Here is a 22784-nt window from a genome sequence, read left to right on the forward strand (position 1 = left end):
AAGACACTTGACAAAAGGTGTTTTAAAAATTTTAAAGACTGAGGCTTTGAAGGAAGCGGTTTGTACCGCCTACCCTACTTGGGGCCTGATTACAAGTTTGGTGGTGCGGTGCCGGGTTCACACCGCTGATGCACCACCAAACCCATAGTTAGGCCGCCCACTGGATTATGACTGTAATTAATGTCTGGCGGGCTGTTTTATTTACGTTTCCATGCGGTGCCCTGAAAACAGGCATCGCAACGGTAATGCCAAAACAGTTCCTTCATGGATGGACTGAAAAGTCGATGCCATGCAGGAACTGGGGTGCATACACACCGGGAGGCACACGCTGTTCCCCCCTGCATGCCCCCCATAGTGCAGAGGCAGAAGGGGGCCCGGTAGAGCTCCCTTTCTTTCCTCTCCCCGAGGGTTTCATGGAGGATGAACCGCCATGAAAACCATAGTGGAGAGGAAACTCGTAATATGCTTGGCGGGACAGCGGCAGTCCCTCCAAGCATTTTGATGCCTCCTGACCACCGCAACACCACCAGGGGAAGCGGTTCTCTAGTGGCTGCAGCGGGCAATGTCTGTCCAACCTCCTTAATCCTAATAGGGAGACCGCATACCCCCACCAGTCTTACTGCCAGACTCAAAATCAGGCCCTTAGGGTCTAGAGATATCTACATCCATAAATAAGCACGGATAATAACAATTTGTATATCCAATATGCTGTTGAAAATACTTTTCTAAAAGGGCTGCAAAAGGAACACAATATTTGTTTAGTTAAAACAATGTTTAATTCACTCACTGTGAAAATAAATGTGATTTTCTAATTATTTTTTAGAAGGTTTTATACGAAATTCCTTAACTTATCAGGATGGGCACCCATTCCGTAAATCTGTGATCTTTAAGCATTCACATTTAAAAGTTGTGCTGTAAATTGCAAGATTTGACAACAGTTAAAAAAATAAAAGTTTCATGGAGAGAGGAATTCAATGGATGTCTGATTTTCCTTTTCAGGCTATTCTTTCTTCATGGGTTTGAGCCTTCAAGCGAAGAGAGGAGGTGGAAGCCTCGGTGGGCTTTACCTCTGTTGAAGGGTTAAACTTGCTATAACAATTGTTGTGACAAATACACCATCTCTTCCCTACTTACATGCTTTTACAGGCAAACTGGACAGAGGGTGAAAAGCTCAGAAGCCCTTCCTTCTAACATGCAAACCGCACACCTGACCGTCCAAACAGCGCAGCAGTAGGGAAAGTATTGGACTTCAGTGGGGAATAAATTTACTATTCCCACTCCAGTCTGTGCAAGAGTAGGGAAAGTGTTAGACTTCGGAGGGGTAAGATTTTCTGTTCCTACTCCAGTCTGTGCAACATTAGGGAAAACGTTGGGCTTCCCAGGTGTTAAAATTTACAATTCCCACTCCAGTCTGTGCAACAGTAGGGAAAGTGTTACACTTCAGAGGGATAACATTTACTATTCCCAATCCAGTCAGTGCAACAGTAGGGAAAGCGTTGTACTTCCCAGGGGTTAAATTTACTATTCCTATTCCAGTCTTTGAAAGAGTAGGGAAAGTATTTAACTTTCCAGGGGTTAGATTTACTATTCTCACTCCAGTCTGTGCAACAGTATGGAAAGCTTTGGAGGGGTTAAATTTACTATTCCCACTCCAGTCTTTGCAACAGTAGGGAAAGAGTTGGACTTCGTAGATGTCAAATTTACTATTCTCACTCCAGTCTGTGCCACAGTAGGAAAAGAGTTGAACTTTGGAGGGGTAAGATTTACTATTTCCACATTAGTCTGTGCAACAATAGGGAAAGTGTTGGACTTTAGAGGGTTTAAAATTACTTTTCCCACTCCAGTCTAAGCAAAAGCAGGTAAACTACTTCATTTTCAAATACATTACATATTTGAATAACACTATTAATTTAGAAAAAATATAAAACTCTGAATATAAGCATTATTAGTTAATGTAACATATATATAAATATATATTAAAAAAATAAACAACTAACCACTTTACAAAATTCATAAACAATGTAATTAATTTTCAATAAAGAAATGACGGTTATACAATTATTACTTAATTAACTTGCCATCCTATACCCCTACACACATAACACAATTTACGTAATTGATAATCAGTTACATAGCAAATTATAAATTAATAATTAATTGGTAATTATTACTCCGTTACCTTCCCACCCTACAACCCTACAAACCAAGCAGGCCACACCTAAAATATAATTAAAATAAATAATGATCACAGAATTTACATAATTGTTAACCAATTTAATTATACATTAATAATAATAATTTTTTCATTATTACTTACCTTCCCACCCTATGCCCCTACAAACCTAGCAACCTTGAACTAATATATAACTAAAATAAATCAGTATTACATAATGAACATAATCATCAATTAAATAATTAATACTACATGAATAATTAATTGTTCATTATTATGTAATTAAGTTCTCATCCTCTACCCCTACAAACGTAGCAGCCCGCACCTAAAAGTTAACTAAAGTATGAGTATTGCACAATTTACATGATTAATAATCAGTTAAATAATTAATAGTTAAGTAGTTAATTAGAAATTAATTATTAATTAAATATTATATAATGAATTTTCCACCCTATATCCCTACAAACCAAGGCCGGACTGGGAACCAAAAGCAGCCCAGGCAATGTTGACGGAACAGTCCCCCTGCTGATTCTGTTACTGGGGGCCAATATAGCAGTACCACTGCTAAATCGGCCCCACCCTTCTAGCCTCCTGGGGAAATATCAGATGCCCGCTTTGGCCAGTCCGGCCCTGCAAGCAACGTAGCAACCCACCCATAAAATACAAGTAAATTAAATAAGTATTGCATAATACACATAATTAATTTCAATCACATACTTACTTAAAATTAGTAATCAATAATCATAACTTAAGTTCCTACTCTGTCCCTCTACAAATGCAACAACCTGCGATTACACTATACATTACTATTAGCAATTAAATTAAAAATTCTAAATCACTTAAAATTACAACCTATATTTTGAAAAATAACAATTAAACAAACAATAATAATGCATAAAATTAATATATGACCTAAAAGATATTTAAAAAAATTTAAAACGATGTTCCTTACAACTATATTATTGAAAACAGTATTAACAAAAATATTCTTAACAACAATATTACTAACTTGAAAGAATTATATTCTTGACAGCAATAGTTCTGCATCCCGATAATAAGGTACCACAATATTTGTTTCCAATATTTCTGCCTCTCGATATTTACAGCTCCATATTTTGTCCAAATACCATAAGCAATGCCTCCAACAAAAGCCTTACTGGCATATGCATCAAGGATGGCTTTAAGGAATCACAAAAGCCTATGCATGTAGGAATCTAAAAATAAATAGCGATTCCTACACATTCCTTAATTGCGACTCGCAAATTGCGAGTCGCAATTAAGGAATAGCTTCCCATTCATTCCTATGGGCCTACAGGCCCATAGGAATGAATGGGAATTGTATGCGCAATTTGCGAGTACCCATTAGATACTCGCAAATTGCGCATGCAATTTCAAGGGTGCAACGGTGCCAAAATGACACCCTGTTGCACCCCAGAAATTGTGATGTGCACCCATGTTGCGCACACACATGCCCCAAGGGCATGTGTTTGTGTAACATGGGACTTTAAAAAATGCACTTTGGTGCATTTTTCAAAGAAATCACATTTTACCATCATCTTTCATTTGACGGTAAATTGCGATTCTTAATTGCGAATCACATTTTTTTTTACTTTATTGCATTGCATTTAAGAAATCGCACATTGCGATTCCTTAAATGCAGTCGCAATTTAAGTGATCACAATTTTGCGCTTACTCAAATTGCGATTTTTGCATTTGGGATGATGCATCCCAAATGCAAAAATACTGATCGCAAAGGGGCAGATTCTGAGAATCTGGCCGCTTGCGACCGGTTTTTCCTTTGATGCTTGTGGACCATAATAAAATATTTGAACTATTAGCTTGTTTCTGTTACACGGTGCTAAAATGCCACAGTAGCAAAGTGTTTCTCCACTTGCTGCCTATATTGCATTTCAGAGAGGACCATTTCAAACACAACCGAATACAGGGAAGGCTAAAACAAGGCAGACTCACCCAATGCACCTGAGTTATGTTCTTGTTTTATTGGTCGTTCGACTTGAACCCTCATCAAATTTCGAATAATCTAAGTTGCATTTTATGTCGAAAAACTTAACTCCTTAAATGTAAATTAACATTGACCTCAGATGCATTTCATAAGCAGTTGGCTGGCGAACATTGGGTCATTTATTTTAGTTTAACATTAACCTGTTCACTTTATTTGCATCTTACCATAAATTACAGGAAATAATTTAATATAATTGAATGTTTTCCCCTTTCTACAATTACAAGTCTAGACTTGGATTATGCAACTTTCAACTCGTTAATATTGTTTCTCTGTCCTTTAATATATATCCAGCTGGGTATCTAATGGAGATAAGAAATCTACGAATTAGAGAAGTGTAATTAAAAGCTCTATGTCGGGTATTTCTTACTTTGTATCCTCTTGGTGTTTCTGGGGCAGATAAAAGATTGTAAGATTGCAAGAATTTGTCTCTGTGTAATGAGTGTTCCTTGGTACTTCTGGTATCCCCAGGATTCACAAATTAATTGGACAGCTGTTCACTTAATGACTCGACACAGTCTCAAGCGACAAATCAGCAGCAAAGCCTATGGGTCCACCATGACTTTTCATGACCAGGTTATTACAAATAGAGCTGACCAGTCTGTTCGCTAAGCGCAGTCACATCTCCATATGTGGATCACATCCAGTTAAGGTTCCCTACAGCCCAGAAATTCATCTTTGTTATGAAACATGGCTGTGTAACTAGACATATTTAAATATGTGAAGCTGGCATCCATCGATTCCTTGTAGAAAGCTTTGAAAAATTTCCAAAGAGGATCAACTTGTGATGTCTGAGAAGCTGAAACATGTAACCTTCCTCATTTTACTTTAACATTTCTGTCAGGAACATCAACCAGGCTAGGTGCCTGCAGGAAACATTTTATTATTTGTCTATGCTGTAGTGCTTCCAGATTGGTCCAGATTGGAACCATGGTAAGGATGATTTGAGTGCTGCCAACTCTTTCATCATTTTCATACCAAGCAGGATGTTCATATGAAGTAATAATCGTGTGTGAAAATGAAAGTTGATCTCAGTGTGAATCTAAAGTGTGTAATTCACATGCCACCAACCTTAGTTCTGTTCAAAATAAGGTGCCAAACAGTATCTTTTCAATCTATTTATTTAACGGTGGTTCACAGAGTATCCCCTACATTTTCTGTTGAATTTGGACAGCGTAATAGTCACATGTTTTAGTAACATCTTGCTTTTCTGCATCAGAGCAGCCCATCCAATGGAATCTGCAAATTGAAGTCCTAGATTTGATGATACACACCTTGTCATCTGATTGCCATATATTAGAACCATTGTTATAGTTGTATGCCTATAACTTTTGTTTTATTATCAGAATTAATCAGTGGGTTGGACGAAATGCAGTAGCCCTGGAAAGTAGGAACTATTGTTAAGAGGGCAACCTCCTTCTGGGCCCGTGGGAAAGCATCATCTGTGAACTGGACTGCTGGCAAACGATCTCATCCTTCCTTAAGGACACCCGCTTCATTTGCTTTTACATTATGTGTAAACATTTGATAAAATAATGTGGGGACATGGGCTCAGCCATGCTTACACCTCTTGTGACAGAGCAATTTTTCATTATTTCATTATTTAAGCCATAGTGCATGTATTATCAGAGGGGAATTACTTACCAGCCTCCCTTTGTTGTGTGCATTCTCCTAAATTGAAAATGTTGTAAATAAATAAATGCAAGACAGAGATGAGTGTTTGGGCGGACAGTTTAGAGGTCTTAGAGCTGCTTACGTGAATCCTTCCGGACTCACTGCCATCGCCAACATGATTTATCCTTTCCTAAAGAACTTCCTTACCTCTTTAGAGCATCCTGTCTCCAAGTTTATCCCACAAGCCACGTTCGATGGAGGTTACCTCGAAGGCTATGCCACGTGCTGTTGGGGGCTCTGCCCCGGGCCACCTTCATTCTCTCGTTTCAGCCATTCTCCCTGAGAGGCCCTGCCTGAACGACCTCTAGGATTCCTTTCTATCCTTCATCACGGGATCCTACATTTCGTGACCCTGCATTTAGCAGCCCAGCTATTTATCCATACGGTGGTCTCCGGCTGAGACTTCTCTCGTCCCTTTTGAGCCCTGTCTGTGTTGGATGTATTTTCAGCTACCTATATCTGTACACCATAGCTGACCAATTTACCCCCATCTTAGAGCTGTCATACAGCGGACCCCTGGACCCTATCGAGTTTCAGTGACAATACAGCTCTGGTGTTCCTTGTCCCCTGTCGTGTCAAACATTTCTTGTTGGACTACATCCGTTTTGGCCCTGAAGAAGGTGACGGCTAGGGTGCTACCATATCACCGAAATGCGCGGCGGTCTTGAGCTTGACGGAAACTACATAGTGTTATAAATGGAACAACACTTTAAAATTTGTCACCCCAACTTGAAACCTACCACTATATGTATGTGATCCATGCAGCTATATTGAGATTTTGGTTTACTATTTATCCTTCAACTCTCCCCAATGTTACACTGAGTTACCTGATCCCTGACCTGGGTTCCACCCAAATAATTTCGACACCCCTCTGTGTCTCCCTCAAAATTTTCCCCAAATCCTGGTTTCTGTCGCTCTTGTTCTGCAACCTTTTTAATTTTATAGTTGCAATAGAGAGTTAGTTGCATGAATGTACTTATGGTGTGCCTGATGGTTTAGATTGTGCTGGGATGAAAGTTGTTTTAAAGTTCCTGTGGTTTATCTTTCACAAAGGTGTGTTTATTCATTGTAATTGTATATTTGTGTACACTTTTTGATCATTGCTTTGGTTTGAATGTTTGAATGTCTCTAGGTACTGTTCATATGTACTCCATATTCAAAAGAAAACATGAGTCCTGTTGTGCCTGCCACATGGTGCATGGATGTTTTATAAGTGTATTGTTGCAATTGCGGCTTGTGCTTCAGCCCGCAGCACAAGCCTCAATAGAAAAAAAATACAATTTCCGACCACCATGAAGGCAGTTGCCTCATTATAATGGAAGCGGGACCACCAACTCCTTGTCGGCCGGTCCAGTTTCCGCTGTGATGTTGGTCGGACGCTCCTCTGACCCACATCGTAAATGGCCCTTTTGCTGTAAAAAATGTCAAAAGGTTTTGTAACATTCTGGCTCGATGGCACTGTGCTAATCCTATGCTTAAAAACTTTGCTAGAAAAGCAGTAATTTTGGGTGAGCAGATTTGAAATCTTGATTGTGCTGCGCAGTGTTCCATACAAAGGAGCTGCTCTTAAGTGAAAACTTGGGAACTACCCAGGGTTTCCTCCTTTTTTTGCATAATTTATGCTGCATTCTAACACTGTAAGCCTGAAAGTTTTGACTTATAGTGGCTGCTTCCTCGTGTTTGGAAAAAGCTATATCTCTCTGACGAGATATAATCGGAGCAGAACACGTCACTTGTTGCTTTTATTCATTCAAGGTTGGATTGGATAGTATTTTAGCAATCCAGAGTTGTAATACCATGTCTAAAGTGGTAAATGTATTTTCTGGAAAAATGGCTATCTATCTATCTATCTATCTATCTATCTATCTATCTATCTATCTATCTGTATCTATACTATCTATATCTATCTATCTATATCTATCTACCTACCTATCTATAACTATCTATCAAAAAACATAAAAATAAAGGTAAAACATTTTTTTTAAATATATACTTACAAATACATTTAAAGAAATAAATGTATACTAAACAAAGTATAATCAAACAGTTTTTTACTAAAGAATGAAAACAAATACTACTAATAAACACTTTTTAAAAACATGCATAATTCACATTTATACTAAAAGAAAGTGAAAAAAGCAAACAATATAATTATTAGATTACAATTACATTTAAAAGACATAATTATAATTCATATCACTTTACACAGTTACTAAATAAAATAAAACTATTAAATCACAATAAAATATACTGTGGAATAAAATGTTTAAAACAATTTTAAACAAGCATTGGCAAAACCAAGAGGTATTGGCAATTCGAGAGCTATAGGTGTTGTCAATGTTAATGCGTTTGTGTACGGCACTGTAATTAAGGGGAGTCCACAAACATATCAGGGGCACACTTTCTTTCTGTTTCACATCAATTCTGGGTAGGAATAACATCCAGAGTCAATAATGCATGTGCATTGCACTGAATTGTGCTTTATACTTTTTTAGATTGACACTGTCTATGGCGTTTATAATATTTTTAACCCGCACAAGATAGTGCGGGTTTTACTAAACTGCTCCGGCTATGTTTATCACTATTGGAGAGCTGTTGACAAACAGTAGACTAATGAAGTTGTATTTAATTATGAAATAATTTTCCCTGTTCGATTTTGTAGTTTATTTTAGATAGAAATTCACATTTTAAGACAAAACAAGGTTAAAGGTGTACAGTACAGACATGAAGTGCTAAGGTGAAAATCAGTTTTTGGAAAATGATATGACATATAGAACTGCTGCTGTTACGAAAGAGAGAAACCTGGTTACAAAATGAATAATGAACTATTGAGAGGAAAATAAAACTACATTAAAAATATAGCAGTAAACAAGTGGAAACATTTAAAGTCAATGTAAATTTGGCTCTGGAAACAGCTCTCCGTAGCCGTCATTTGGGGAACACCGCACTGCCGGCTGTGTGGCTAGTTACTGGCCTCAGAATACCAATTCTTAAATCACATAATACCACGAGTGGTGCTAATTTGCATCAAAGTGCTGTTTAGCACCACATTAGTTTTTGTATGTGTGCTATTTTAGCTCTGTTTTTGGAACACACAATGCTGTTTTACAACACCTGAATCATAGCTCGTGTGTGTGTACCAACATGAACGCAACACACACAATGATAGCACCGACTAAGCAAAAAGAAGAGCAAAGCAGGGCTAATATTTTCAGATTACATAGATGAAAGAGGCGTTGGTGTCATTTAGTGCTGAAATCTGCAGGGTTTGACAATTTATATCAACATTTGCTTCTATCTGTCCAAATGTTGGTGCACCAACAGTGTGCAGACTAAGCAATCCTGGAATGAGTTATGTTACCCGCCCATTACTGTTATCTCATGCGTTATTTCTACATAGCGCACCTATATAACATGGTGCTAATTAGTGCCTTGGTAAAAAATCATCCACCATCCAGACAGTGTATGTAGTCTGGGACCAGAAAATCAAAGGACGTTTTTATGTGTTGAGATAAAATGCTCATTACATGTGTGTCCTGTTTGTTTTAAAAGATATGCACAAAGTTGGGTAGCGCTATGAATATAGTACAAAAACTGCACATGTGCGCTAAATTGTCATGAGAGAAATTGGAATCAGCACAAGTCACAGTGTCCACACTCTGAGATTTTATCAGGGCCGAAGAGATAGATAGTCCAGACTCCAGGTCACTCTCTGCTGCTCACATTAAGGTGCGGTATCAGAAAATACATTTGGAAGCAGATGAGATCGGTTGTCCAAATAAGCATCCATTTCTAAGGAAACAAGCAAAAATGGATTGAGAGGGCAAACAGCAATAAGGGGTGGGGTGGGGGGGGGGGGGGGTGAGGGTGTTTGGATGGACGAACGAGTCCATGCAAATGTACTCACCATACTGCCACCCACCCTTAACCTTTAAGAAGCGCAGAAAACCTGCCGAAGTCCAGTGGGAAACATTTTGAGTGCAGATCGACAAACCTCGCCATAAACTCCCAGCAGCCCAACCAATCTTGAAAAAAGCCCCGCAGTTTGCATAAAAAAATACATTGACTAAAATAATCAGCATGCATCACAAACGTGTAAAGTATCTAAAATCTTTCTAATGCTCTTTTTCTTTGTGCACACTCTATGAAATCTCCCAATGAATTATTAAATGTTAAGAAACATTGTCTCGCATTTGTCACTGATTGTTTGACAAAGAAAGCGGAGCTTAGTTTGTTTCTTGTTCTGGGTCATAAATCATTACATCATTATACATCGTGGCCTTGGTTCTTGGGCACACAGCAGAGATATTTTATGGGCAACATCTCATCAACACAGCTGCTCTCAGCTCTGCTTAGCACATTCTTTTCAAACTATAAAACAAGAACTGCATGCTGTTCAAAAGAGCAGAACCATGTGTATGGCAGCATATGCAAAGTCACTAAACAAAAATGGGGTGTAGTGTCACCCCATTCCGAACGCACAGCCTTCATAGGTGCACAACAAAGATGCCACAATTTGTTCCAGTTAATCCAAAAGTTTATTTCTTTTTTTCAGCAGTCTTTTATTCAATGTTTATCTTGTTTGTCCAGTCACAGAAAAGACACTCCATGTTTTCATTAAACCCTTAATGCTGTAGATGTGCCGATACGGGCCTTGTTCTAGAGCATGGAATTACATGGGTATTCCTCAGTCGTTGTATTCATCACACAATGCATTTCAGGCCCATTCTGGCCCTTTGTCAGGGGTACCCGCAAATTTTAAAACAAAATTATTGTGCTGTAACTTTTAGTGAACTCACTCTTCTTGATGTCCGTAACTTGGTTCCCTTACCCATGTACCAACAGTCTTTTTACCTCCAAATATCGCTCTGATTAAACATAATCGAATAAGCCCATACCTTAAACGTCTGGTAACAGCTTACTCTGGTGTTCAAACACTGTGCCTTCTCTCATGTTCACAACCATGCTCGTTCCTATCCCTCTCTCCCGCCATTAAGAACACCTGAACTGTGTCCCCGCCCAGCAAAATACATCCAATTAACGCCGACAACAATTATTACACTACAGAACCCATAATGCCCTGCAGACAGAGTTGGAAATCACTTTCGCTCAGTTGATTTCAATACATTAGTATGCCTCGCTTTTAGCATGACCATGCCTGACGTTTATTGCCACGGTAAATCCTGCTGGTAATATACACGCACTGTTCCCTCTCATATCTATTCATTTTCCAAGGAGTTTATAAACATTTCATACAAGTTTTATCCTCTCCTATCTCTATCATCCTACTGAATATATAAAAACATTTAAATTAACCGCCCACCTGCTGATATTATTTTTCGAAAGTTGCTTTAAACATGCATCATATTGATCACTTATCTTGTTGATATTATATACAGTTAATTAATATGAGCAAAATGAAACTGTCAAAACCATGTGTTCAATCAATAATTGTCTGTTGTTGCATTTTAAAACAGCAGTCCATGAATTTTTACTTTTGAAGGAAGATGTATAAGTAGTCCATTATGTGACAATGAATTACTCTCAGTTTGATTTCGATAGTTCCATGGTGCAACTCTTCGAGCAGGCAGTGCAGTATTAAATTACGAAGAAGATGACAGAGTAACATCTAGGTGTGTTAGAGACTAGGAAGCTATGTGGAGAGAACAACAACAGGAGGTGGAAAGCTACGTGGAGAGAACAACAACAGGAGGTGGTAGGGGGATGAAGGAGAGGTAAACAACAAAGGAAGCGGTCCGCCCTACCACCGCACCGCCAAACCCGGGGTTGGGCCACCCGCCACGTTACAAGTGTTTCTTACGTCTGCATGGCTTTTTTTTAATGCTCCCCTGGTGATGCCTCTGAAAATGGACATCGCAATGTGTACGTCAAAAAGAGTTCCTGAACCGCATGGACTGTAAGCTTCATGCCGTGCAGGAACTGGGGTGCCTGCACACAGGGGAGCACACACCCCTGACCCTGAGGCACAAGGATGCCCTGTAGGGCCCCCTTTGTTTCCTCTCTGCCATGGTTTTCATGGAGGAGGAACCGCCATGAAAACCGTGGCAGAGAGGAAACTTGTAATATGCTTGGTGGGAATGCAGCGGTCCTGCCAAGCATATAGCTGCCTCTACACCATTGCTCCACCCTGGTTGCTGAGGTGAGGTAATGGTGGTCTGACCACCCTAATTGTAATAGGGCGGTTGGAAGACTGCCACCGCTACCCCTCCACGAGTTTGGCGATCCGTGGACTGCCAGACTTGTAATCAAGCCCTTAGTTGGAGGGAAAGAAGAGGTGCTGTTTGCCATTAGGATAGAGAGCCTTGGAGGGTTAAGGAGCTTATTTGTATCCAAGGAGGCTTCTCTCTGGCCCATCGCCAAGTTTGTGCTTCTGAAAAAGAACAGAAAAACACCAAACCCAAGCCACTTAAGATTTCATCAAATCGATGGAACACCATCACATCCTTATCTCAGCTGTGAGCAAACAGATTATGCGGTAAACATGGCGGGATTAGCCCGCCTCCTCAAGTGTCCAGTTCCAGATGTCGGTACTCACCATGCACCTCTATACAAATCCATGGAAGCAACACTTGAAGCAACGGAATGGGGTGGGATTAATATAATGACACCGATGCCTCAAATCAAAAGAAATTAAAGTTGGTTATCCGCTATTAAAAAGTACTCAAGTTTGATTTTAATTGTAGCAATTCTGAACCTCTCCTTTCTAATGCACAGAAACTGAAATCACACAGAAGTAGGTAACCTAGTAACAAAGCACTACACGAAAACATTGACAAGTTTAGACGAGAAGCGAGGAGGGAGGAGATTTCCTGGCTGCTCAAAGAATGTAAACTAATCAGCGAGGCACCCCCAGCGCCTGTGACACAAACATTTAGGCAATCACTTTGAAATCAAAGAAAGAAAAAGGGCTTTCGGAAAATAGCAGCTCGGAACCAGTGAAAACATGAGCGTTGTGTGAAATGCTCTTCAACAAAGAAAAAAAGAGTCCCAAAACATTTCCTCAATTAAGAGCAGGGGATGGATAGGAGTAATTGGTCCATGCTCTCGGGGAGGGCTAAACCCAGGAAAAGACTTGATGCAGGCAATGCCATGGACAAATGATGAGAAAGAATAGTAGTGTGATGATGGAGCTGGCAAATGGGAAGCCTATGGGCGGGTTGAAGCCCACAAAGTATATACAACATGTCTCTTCGAGATAGCGCTTGCGATGTCTAGAGCCAAGACCTAAAAACAATAATAACTAAACAACCACACCAACCTAAGCAACATTGGTGAAAGTATTTGACTTTGGATGGGTCGGATTTACTCTTGCCACTCCAAAATAATCAACAGTAGGGCAAGTATTGGACTCTGGAAGGATCGGATTGACAGTTCTGATCCAATCTCAGTAAAAGTAGCGAAAGTGTTGGACTTTGGAGGGGTCAGACCTACTATTCCTACTCCAGTCCAAGCAAATTTGGTAAACATATTTGACTTTATAGTGGTAAGATTTACTATTGTCACTCCAACCTAAACAACTGTAGGGAGGTTTTGGACTTTGAAGAGGGAGGTGTACTGTTCTCACTCCTATCATAGCAACAGTAGGGAAAGTATTGGACTTTGTAGGGATGAGAATTACTATTCCCACTCCAACCAAGACATCACCAGCAAATGTGTTGGTCTTTGAAGGGGTAGTATTTACTATTCCCACTCCAACCTTAAAAACAGTAGGGAAACTGTTGGACTTTGGAGGGGCCAGATTTACAATACCCACTCCAACCTAAGCAATATTGGATGGAAGCATTGGACTCTACAAATAAAGCAACAGTATGGAAAGTGTTGCAAAATATATATTATAATCAAAAATATTGTTAAACAGTACAACCTTAAAAAGCAACATAAAAAATACCAAATGAATATTCATAAAGTTCTTTTTTTAGAAAAACAATTATAAACAACAAAAACTCAAGCATTTTACTTAAACAAATAAGCTAAAAAAATGTACTTATTTTTTAAAAACAAAACCCATTTAACCATTATAAACTAAATAAAAACACTCAAAACATCTCTCACACTACTATTCTACAACCCCATGAAGTCACAAAAATGTGAAATTATTTAAAAAACATTCAATAAATCACAACAAATAGAACATGTTTGAAAAAATAACACATTAAATACAGGAAATAGAATAATGTAATCAATTGCATAATTTAACACACAATATTCGGAGTAAGATGAAGAATTAATTAATTTACAAAAAATAATCATTACATGATTAATCAATTGAAGCATTTATGTATCTTATCCAGTTAATCAATTGATGGGAATTTAAATAACAGTTTTAATTTTTTAATTAGATAATGTAACAGTTACATCTTTTAGATAAGTATTAATCTAATTAATCAATTAATTGTAAAAAAGAATATAAATATATATTTAAATATCTTTTCACCCAACTTTCTTACATATATTCAAATATCTTTCCACTCTACTCCCTTACAAATCCAGAGATCTACAATATAACATAATACAAAATCAATGTTATATATAACTATATTAAAAATCAATATTAAACACCTAAAACACAATATTATTACCTGCACCATTCTGCACCACTATATTCTTATCACCACAATATTTTTTGACAATATTTGTGTCAGATGATACTTGTAACACAATGATAATATCATGCATCGCTCTGCATGAGGGATACTTAATTCCTCCCTGGCTAACACTGTAAAACGATGGTGTGACAGTGAGCCACTCTGTAGAGGGCAAATAGCAGCATATTTTCTGAGTTTTGTACAGGCAGGAAACTGGTGACAAAGGGGCCCCTACCAAATAATCTCCACTCGCCTCACCCCCCTCAGTTTTGAAAAAGAAGCACACTACAGACAATTGTAAGATGATAGGCATGCCCGTTGGATATCGATATTCATGTATTTAGTGTACTTGTTAAAGGGATAACTGGATATAATTGCAGTGTTTAACATGTTCGTGTCTGCTAGTGGCTTCATGTCTTGTGCAGTGCCTGAATCCTACTATGCAAAGTGCTTCTGGTTAAAATCTCAGGGCTGGTTTAAGGCGTCACACATGCTATAGGATCAGTTGCCTGCTGGGTATGATAGTGTGAAAAATAAAAGGCAAGAATGAACATCAAATTGCCCAAAATTCTTAGATGTCTGTTAAATTCTCTCACGCATTTTGGCTCCCTTAGTTTACGACTTGTTTTTTATTTCACATATGGAATTTATTGTATGGAAACAATGAATTTTGCTTTGGTTCTTTTATTTTAAACTGCCCATTTACCCTGTAATCTCAATTTGAATAACGTGGTTACATGATATGCATTTCTTTTATTTATTGGAATATTGTCTGTAACCCCATTACAATTGTTTAGCTTGCTTGTGAGAACATAGATTGTCATTTTCACAAGCCTCAATGAAAATATTTTACACAAGGTGTAAGCTGTATTAAAAGGTTTGAAAATCATTTAAGCATTTAAATATGTCAGAAGAGGATGGTCAAGAAAGAATAGTCCTAAAGAATGGTCTGTCCACTGATGGTATTTCTATCATTCACTTTTTCCTGAGGAAACAGATATGCCCAAATGTGGTCCTTTAGCTCACTATGCCAAAGGATGCAAACCATACCTCAATGAAGAGACCCAACAATGCGGACACTAATCTAAGGTTAAATGTGTTTCCATTCACAGGGAAGATAGCCTAGCAGTTCAGTCAGGCGTGTCTCCTTTGTAGTGGGTTCAAGACTCAGTTGAATATGATTGCCTGTCGGTTATTGTACAGGTGAGCAAAAAATGGTGCAATACACCCAGAGCCCTTCTCACTGACTCAGATATAGTCAATATATGTAAATATATAATATAAATTGATATATTCAAGCCTTTCCATTATTTCTTTCCCACCCAATGGTAGGGTCTGTATTCCTCAACAGAGTAGTCAGGAGGTGTGACCTTTGATGAGGTTTGGGGAGGATTTCAGAGAGGGAGAAGCATTTCCCTCAGTGAATGTTTAGGTTCATTCAAAGATTGATATAAATCCCTTCTGAGTTTCTTTCTGTGCCGGTTAACAAAGATTCCTATTGGAGCTAAAATGGGAACTACTGTTTTTTTACCATCTTTTTAAGTGTACCCTCCTTAAAGTGTGTGAATGAATTTCGAAATATTACAAGTAAACTAAAAATGGCAAGTGCTGGTCAAGTGTTGGTCCAGTCTAAAAACTCAACCAAAGTTTTCAGCAAATCAATCATTTTTTGACTACTAACTCCATTTAATTTTGCTACTCCTTTTGAACCGCATGAAACTTGAGATTTCTCCACTGGGTTAACATGCTGAGAGCCTGCCAGATTTCATGCACATTCATTACAGAGCACCATTGTTATTAGGACATAGTATTGCCCCCCCTTCAACTTTGACTTCCCCAATTGATGGATCTGTGCAAGATTTGCCTTACCCATAGAAAATTAAACATTCCAAATATCTCCCAAATTTCCCCTGTATTAGTCTAATGATTCTATAGTAATTAGCAAATAAACACATTTTTAACCCCTCTCTTTTGAAAGTGTCCCCCTTGAACAATCTGCACACATTTAAAGATACAAAGAGTGACTAAAATTGCTAAGCATCAGCCAAAATTTGTGCTGATTCGTCAAACAACGCTGAAGTTATTGCTTAATGAAAAATACAGCTGGCCAGCTGTCAAGTGATCACTAAAATATAACCTCTTCATACCTAGCCCATGGACCTCTTTAAATGCTAATTCTCAAACTACTGAATGGATTTATACCAAACAAACAATGACACAATCCTTGATTAAAGTTCTAACTTGGTGACAAGTTTGGCTTAATTTCATTTAGACATTTTTTCTGTATTGAAGAGCAGAGAACCCTGTAAGAATGGCATTTTGGGAGCTCTCCATTTTCGTCGTCTCCAGTTGGGGGATCTGCATGAAATTTGCCATGAAGGACCCAAAGTCGATGATCTTTTTTTGTTAAAAGCTTTGTGCTTATTCTCTAAAAAGCCCCAAAGTTATTAAGGAAACAAAAAACGCTTTTGTTATGGAGGCTTGGCCTCACCATAACTGCACTAGCGATGTAGTTGTCAGTGTAATATGTAATATATATATATTAGAAAAGGTAATTTTTTAAGTACTTACTTGCAAACTAGTAACTCCCAAAGTAAGTGTAGCACACTTTACCTGCCATGTAATGACTTGGGATGTACTACCTGTGATGTAAAGATGAAACACCAATAAAAATGCATGAATTTATACATTTTGCATATCACACAATACGGTTTAGTATACTATGATCTAATTGTTCTCATGCTAACCTCCTTAATCCTTTTACCAAATTCCGTAAAGCCTCTATAAAATATCATAGCAGAGCCATACATTTAATATTCTATACTCTTTGAGAGAGTGCCATGAGAAAGGACTGGATTGTCAGAGTCAGGATATAGAAGTTGAATTGTTCCAAGAAATCCTTCCAAATAATTGTAAATTATTCTTTTTCCCCTTTTAATTGAAGTGACATCTTCTTTAGTTGAACTGTGTGTTCCATCCTGTGTACACAGGCATCAATGTGAGGTTTGATCGTGGTTTTCTATTTTTTTTTTTGTAATAATTTGCTCTGCTGGCATCATATAACCTTAGAGCCAAGGAAACCTAACCCTGGTTTGCTTCTTCCCTTGCCAGAGCCCAGCGGCTCCCGGTGATATCTTCCAGGTGGCAATGGGAAGGTAAGATAATGTTCACTTTGAGAATGACCCTTTAGAAGATTCTGTTAACCAGTAAGTCATATCAGCTTTCTTGTTTTTTTGCCAGTTGTGGCTCCCAAGTTAAAACAGGATACTTCACAAAATAGGCTCTGCTTTTACTAAATGCCTGTACAGTTCTGCTTCCAAATCATAAAACATGTTGTACTCTGTATCAACAACTATTTTAAATACCAGGCAATATTGGGATGGTTTTGGGCATGCTGAGGCACACTGCCTTGTGGTCCACTTCACTAGCATATCTAATGGCTGGCTTATTTTTTAAGAGTATTAATAAGGGGTTGAAATCCACAGTTCCTGGACCATGGATCAACCCTCAGTGTCTTTCCAAATTCTAACTCAGTAAATGTCTAATCATGATCAGCTAGAGTGTCTAAACACACGGTGGAGCCGTTTAAGGATTTCTGGGTGTGCTGCCTGTGCTTTCGGCTAAGAAACATAATTCTCCCCCATTTCCTTTGCTGAAACACCACACCCATGCCCTTAGCGTGGAACTGAGTACTTCCTGTGTTTTCACTTTCTTTTACTACCATGCATGTTCGCAACAGATAACTTGTGGTTCTATTGCATTTTCTGGCTGGTGCTGCCCCGAGTGCATCTGGGCTCTAAAACTTTCTTTGGATCGTGTTGGCACATATAATGATGCACCTTTACTAATAATTCCTTTTCTTTCACTTTAGCAAATCCTCTTGGCGTACTTGTAGCTAACTTATTGTCACCAGCTCTGGTTCATAAGACGGAGGACATGGCTTTTATGGTAATTATGAGACATTTCTGGGATCTTATGGCTTTAGACTTCTGATTTAAGTGTCCTCTGATACAGGAAGACTGTGTAGTGATACCAGTTCTTGTTTTTGCTTCAATAGATGGGCATATATGCCATTCCAGCAGTGTTGGCTTGCACGTTTGCCACAGGAGGGGTTTGCCACAGTGAACCTTTAACACCTCCATCAGCTAGTGCGATCAACTCCACCTCCGAGCCTTTCTGCTCTGGTTTGAAAAAGGTAAGTCAAACATGTAGTGTTGTCCCCAGCCCCGGTACTCAGAATGAATGTGCCACACACAGAGTATAGATTTACATGTCTTTATTTATCAGCATGTAAACGTGAACTCTATTCAAAACCTGTCATCCCTTCCCAACAAGCGAACGTTCACGTGATCAGTATACGGAGTCCATCGGGAACCAAAAGGGTTCTGCCACTTCTAACTCAAAGACACTATATCTCTCCCTTTTTTAATTGAAATTGTTCATATATATATTTTTTCACTGAAAAAAACAAAGGTTACAGGGACTTATAGTTAGGAAATAGAATTTAAAAAACTTGAAAATTCACTGAAACAAATAAAGGCTACTGGGACATTATAGTTAGGCTCAGATTTCACTTGTACAAAACCAGCAACATTTTATTTCCTAACTATAATGTCCCTGTGATCTTTGTTTCTTTCAGTGATTTTTTTTAAAAAAAAATGTTATTTCCTAACTGTAACCTGTTGAGGTTTAATTTCTGTGAAATGAGCATCGTGCCAGAATGAATCCTGCCCGGCGTATTTATCCAGAAAGAAACCACCGTTTTGTGCAACACCACTACTCAACTGGAGTAACTTCTACTGACTAATTAGTAAGTGCTATTCCATTGGGTAAATGTATAGTGCATCTCCTACCCTATAGCTGTGTAAAGAACGCTGAGGAAATATCTCCAGTGACATTGCATGTCTGTAGCTTTGCCAATGTGATTGTAGCTTGAGCGTCTTCAACAGATACATTTACAAGGTGGAAGTTCAGAGAAAAAACACTTGAATGATTTGTACTTTTTTACTACTGGGTGGGGGGGGGCCCTCTGCCCCCTCCCATGTGCCGATTTCGTCTCCATGGCCAGGCCATGTCACCTGGTTGCCCCAATGGCACCCGGTGTGCAATGGGATCACGGGAGGAATCTCAAGGCCCCCGTGGTCCCATTCGGCTCCCGGCCTCCTGCGGGAGCCGGCATTGCTCTTACAGACAGGGTGCTGCTGAAAAGCATCTCCTTGCCGGTCAGAGCAATTTTTCATCTGTTTTCCTGCACACATATTTGCTTGCAAAGAAACAGATGAAATCTCTGCTCTCTGCAAACTGTAGCTGTTTGACAGCTCCGACTTACAGAAAGCGGAGTTATGTTTGCTCTTGCTTGGTGGGAGCTCAAAGCAAACCGCTACCTCCCGAGGGTGGACACTAGGGAGGTAGCATGAGCCAAGCCTAGGGGGTGGCGGTCCCCAGAGCCATAAATGCAATGGACCCCCTGCATTAATGTATTCCAGCCCCAGGAGGTGGGGCTGCGGTTGGCCACGCAGCCTCCCCTTAAATTCAAGTATATTGTTCTGAGGAGGTGTCCACAGGACTGCAGGGGGGCCGTGTGGCCCCCACAATAATCTAACTTGATTTGCCCCTGGGAGGTGGCCATCCCTGGGGCGTGGGAGGGCCCACCCGCATATATATTTTAATGGTGCCTCGGGGAGTTGGCAATCCCCAGGGCTGCGGGCGGGGGGCTGCATGGGCCCTCCACGTTAATTTTAATTAATTTGCCCTAGGGTGGTGGCGGTCTCTGGGATGCAGGTGCACCATGCTTGCCCACATATATATTTTTATGATGCTTCAGGGAGGTGGAGGTTACCGGGGTTTTGGGGGGGGGGCTGCTCAAGCCCTCACATTCATTTAACTTAATTTGCTCCAGAGAGGTGGCGGTCTCTGTGGCACAGGCGCGCATAGCATACCTGCCCCCATATATATAATTTTATAGTACCCGCGGGAGGTGGCGACGACATGGGCCACCCGCATTAATTTGATTTCATTTGCCCCGAGGATATGGCGGTGCCCGAGGCTTTCAAAAGCTGTAGGAGGGGGGCCCGTACACCCCTTCTTTATATATTTTCTAATGCCCCCATTTTCTAATGGCTCGGTATTACAGGAGCCGCAGATCCTGAGTGTGTCTTGCCAATTATTATTTTTGAAAATGCATTTTTTGCCTTGTGGGGCCCCCTCTCCCCCCCAAGATGCCTAGAGTATTCATACCCTGCCCCCTGCTGTTTCTTTCTGCTTTTGTGAGACTCCCTTAAGTTGAGTCCCGAGATGGCTGCCAACGCTTTCTGGTTGATATATATTAAACAAAACCTCCCCGACACTGCTGGTTGCATCCACCTGGGCGGTACCAGTGTGAGAAACGGATGCCAGGGCCCGTTTGAAATATAATGTGACACCATGTATTTTCCAATAGTAATACCTAAGACTCGCACTCCAGGATCCTGTTTTTCAGTATAGAAGTTTTAATTCCAACAGCAATGCGTTTCGACCTCATGGGCTTTTTCAAAAGCTGATTTGCAAGTGAATACAACCAACATTTCTAGTGTAGAAACATAAAAGACAGACAATCCATTTTGACTGCTTGCATGGATACTGAGGACAAACTACATAACTTCTGTAGATTCCTTACAATCCATTTGAGTGGTATGATTATACATGTGACCAAATCATGATGCTAAATAACAAAAATAATTGCACCAATGCGTACAGGTTCATATCAACATATATATGAAAATCAATCATTTTAACATCAAACATATGATAAATTGGGAAGAAAAAGATGTGCATAAAAAATATGTATATCTGCAATTGAGATTCTGTAGATTTGTACTACATTTACCTTTCAACATTGCTTGAAATAATTACCTCGCATATCACGTTTAAAATATCCATTAACCAGGATACACTATAGTGTACAAGTGGGCATATGCAGTTCACGTGAATCTACATCAGACTCAAACCAATGCTTGGCCTGATATAACAATAGCAAACGTGTTACTTTTATCCTTCTTAAGTGTGCAGGTCACAGGATACCAATTATTAAAATTATGCAAAGGTGTGCATTCACCATTTTGGATTTGAATATAAATCTCTCGTAATAGCAATCTTCTTAGGCTATTTCAGCCAGATGGCCTCGGCCTCTATCTGTTAGAAAATAACCCCAGACATCCTACTTATCAAACAACAGCCCATACTACGTTAATGATGAAAACAACAGGGATGTGAATTAGGGACACTGTGCATCTGTGGAAAGGGGAATTAAAATCAAGAGGGGCTCTAGCTCGAACCCACGGTGTAACTGCACCACCCGGATTAACTTTTACATACTGGCAATGTTCCGTTTGCACATTACCAATTGATTTGAGTTGTACAGACTAGGCTTCCTGTGAAGCTTTTCATAGCTGGAGATACTGGATCCCAGTTGGAAGCCCCCACCGAGAGACAGTATGCGCACAATCGAAGCAGGTTTTATACTAGGAACAAGAACAGGTACTCATCCAATGTGGACAAAAAATTCCTCGTCCTCATTCAGGCCAAAGGGAGACTTGCTGCTGAGAAGAACAATCTAATTGGACTCCAGGATCCTCAGTTGTCTCTCTGTCTCCCCCTCTAGGGGTTGTTGCGACTCTATTATTTCTTCTTGGTTTACCGAGTTGTTCTCCCATGCAGCATTATGTCTTTTGTGCTTGTGCCCTCCACACCGGATTTTCCTCTTTTTGTGTTTACATTTTCTGCTCCTCCTCTTTCTGGTGGTCTTGATCTCAGTGTCTTGTTTGATTTAAAAAAAACAATATTCATCCAAAGATGTAAAAGGTAGGCCCAATTCCGAGTTAGCAACATGGGAATCAGGCTCTGAAAGCTATTCCGATATGGAGGAGCAAGTAGGAACTACAAGCAAGGATTCCTGACCTTTTACGTCTTTGGAGGAATAACGTTTTTTACAATCGAACAAGACACTGAGACTAAAATCCATTTGTTGAAATGAGGAAGCCAGACTCAATCTTGGGAGGGCGTTTGGTGGCAACGATTTCTCGATGTCCCTCATATGCCACATCAATTATTTGTTGTCTTAGACTCTCTGGAATAAACAATTTGTGAATCTCTCAAGATGAGACCTTCTTAAGTTACAGACAGTTCATATCTGATATTCTTACATTTTAAATATTCACTGTCACTGGTCAAAGGTCGAGAATGCTGGTTCCAGGATTGATGAGTAATAGTGGCTTTCAATTTTAGCATGCCCCTATCGTGGCTGGTGGCAGTGACAATTTGTTCCAATGACATG

General features: G+C 39.5%; 1 protein-coding gene across 1 annotated transcript in view; it reads left to right on the forward strand.

Moving 5' to 3' along the window:
• Positions 1 to 22784, forward strand: part of SLC49A3 (solute carrier family 49 member 3) — a 270078-nt gene that overhangs the window by 176154 nt on the left and 71140 nt on the right. The window contains exons 4-5 of the mRNA XM_085641124.1: positions 18345 to 18421; positions 18531 to 18668. Coding sequence (XP_085497250.1) covers positions 18345 to 18421; positions 18531 to 18668 — 215 coding nt within the window. The remainder of the gene's footprint in view (positions 1 to 18344; positions 18422 to 18530; positions 18669 to 22784) is intronic.

This window comes from Triturus cristatus, chromosome 2_2 (assembly GCF_964204655.1).
Source record: "Triturus cristatus chromosome 2_2, aTriCri1.1, whole genome shotgun sequence".
NCBI lineage: Eukaryota > Metazoa > Chordata > Amphibia > Caudata > Salamandridae > Triturus > Triturus cristatus.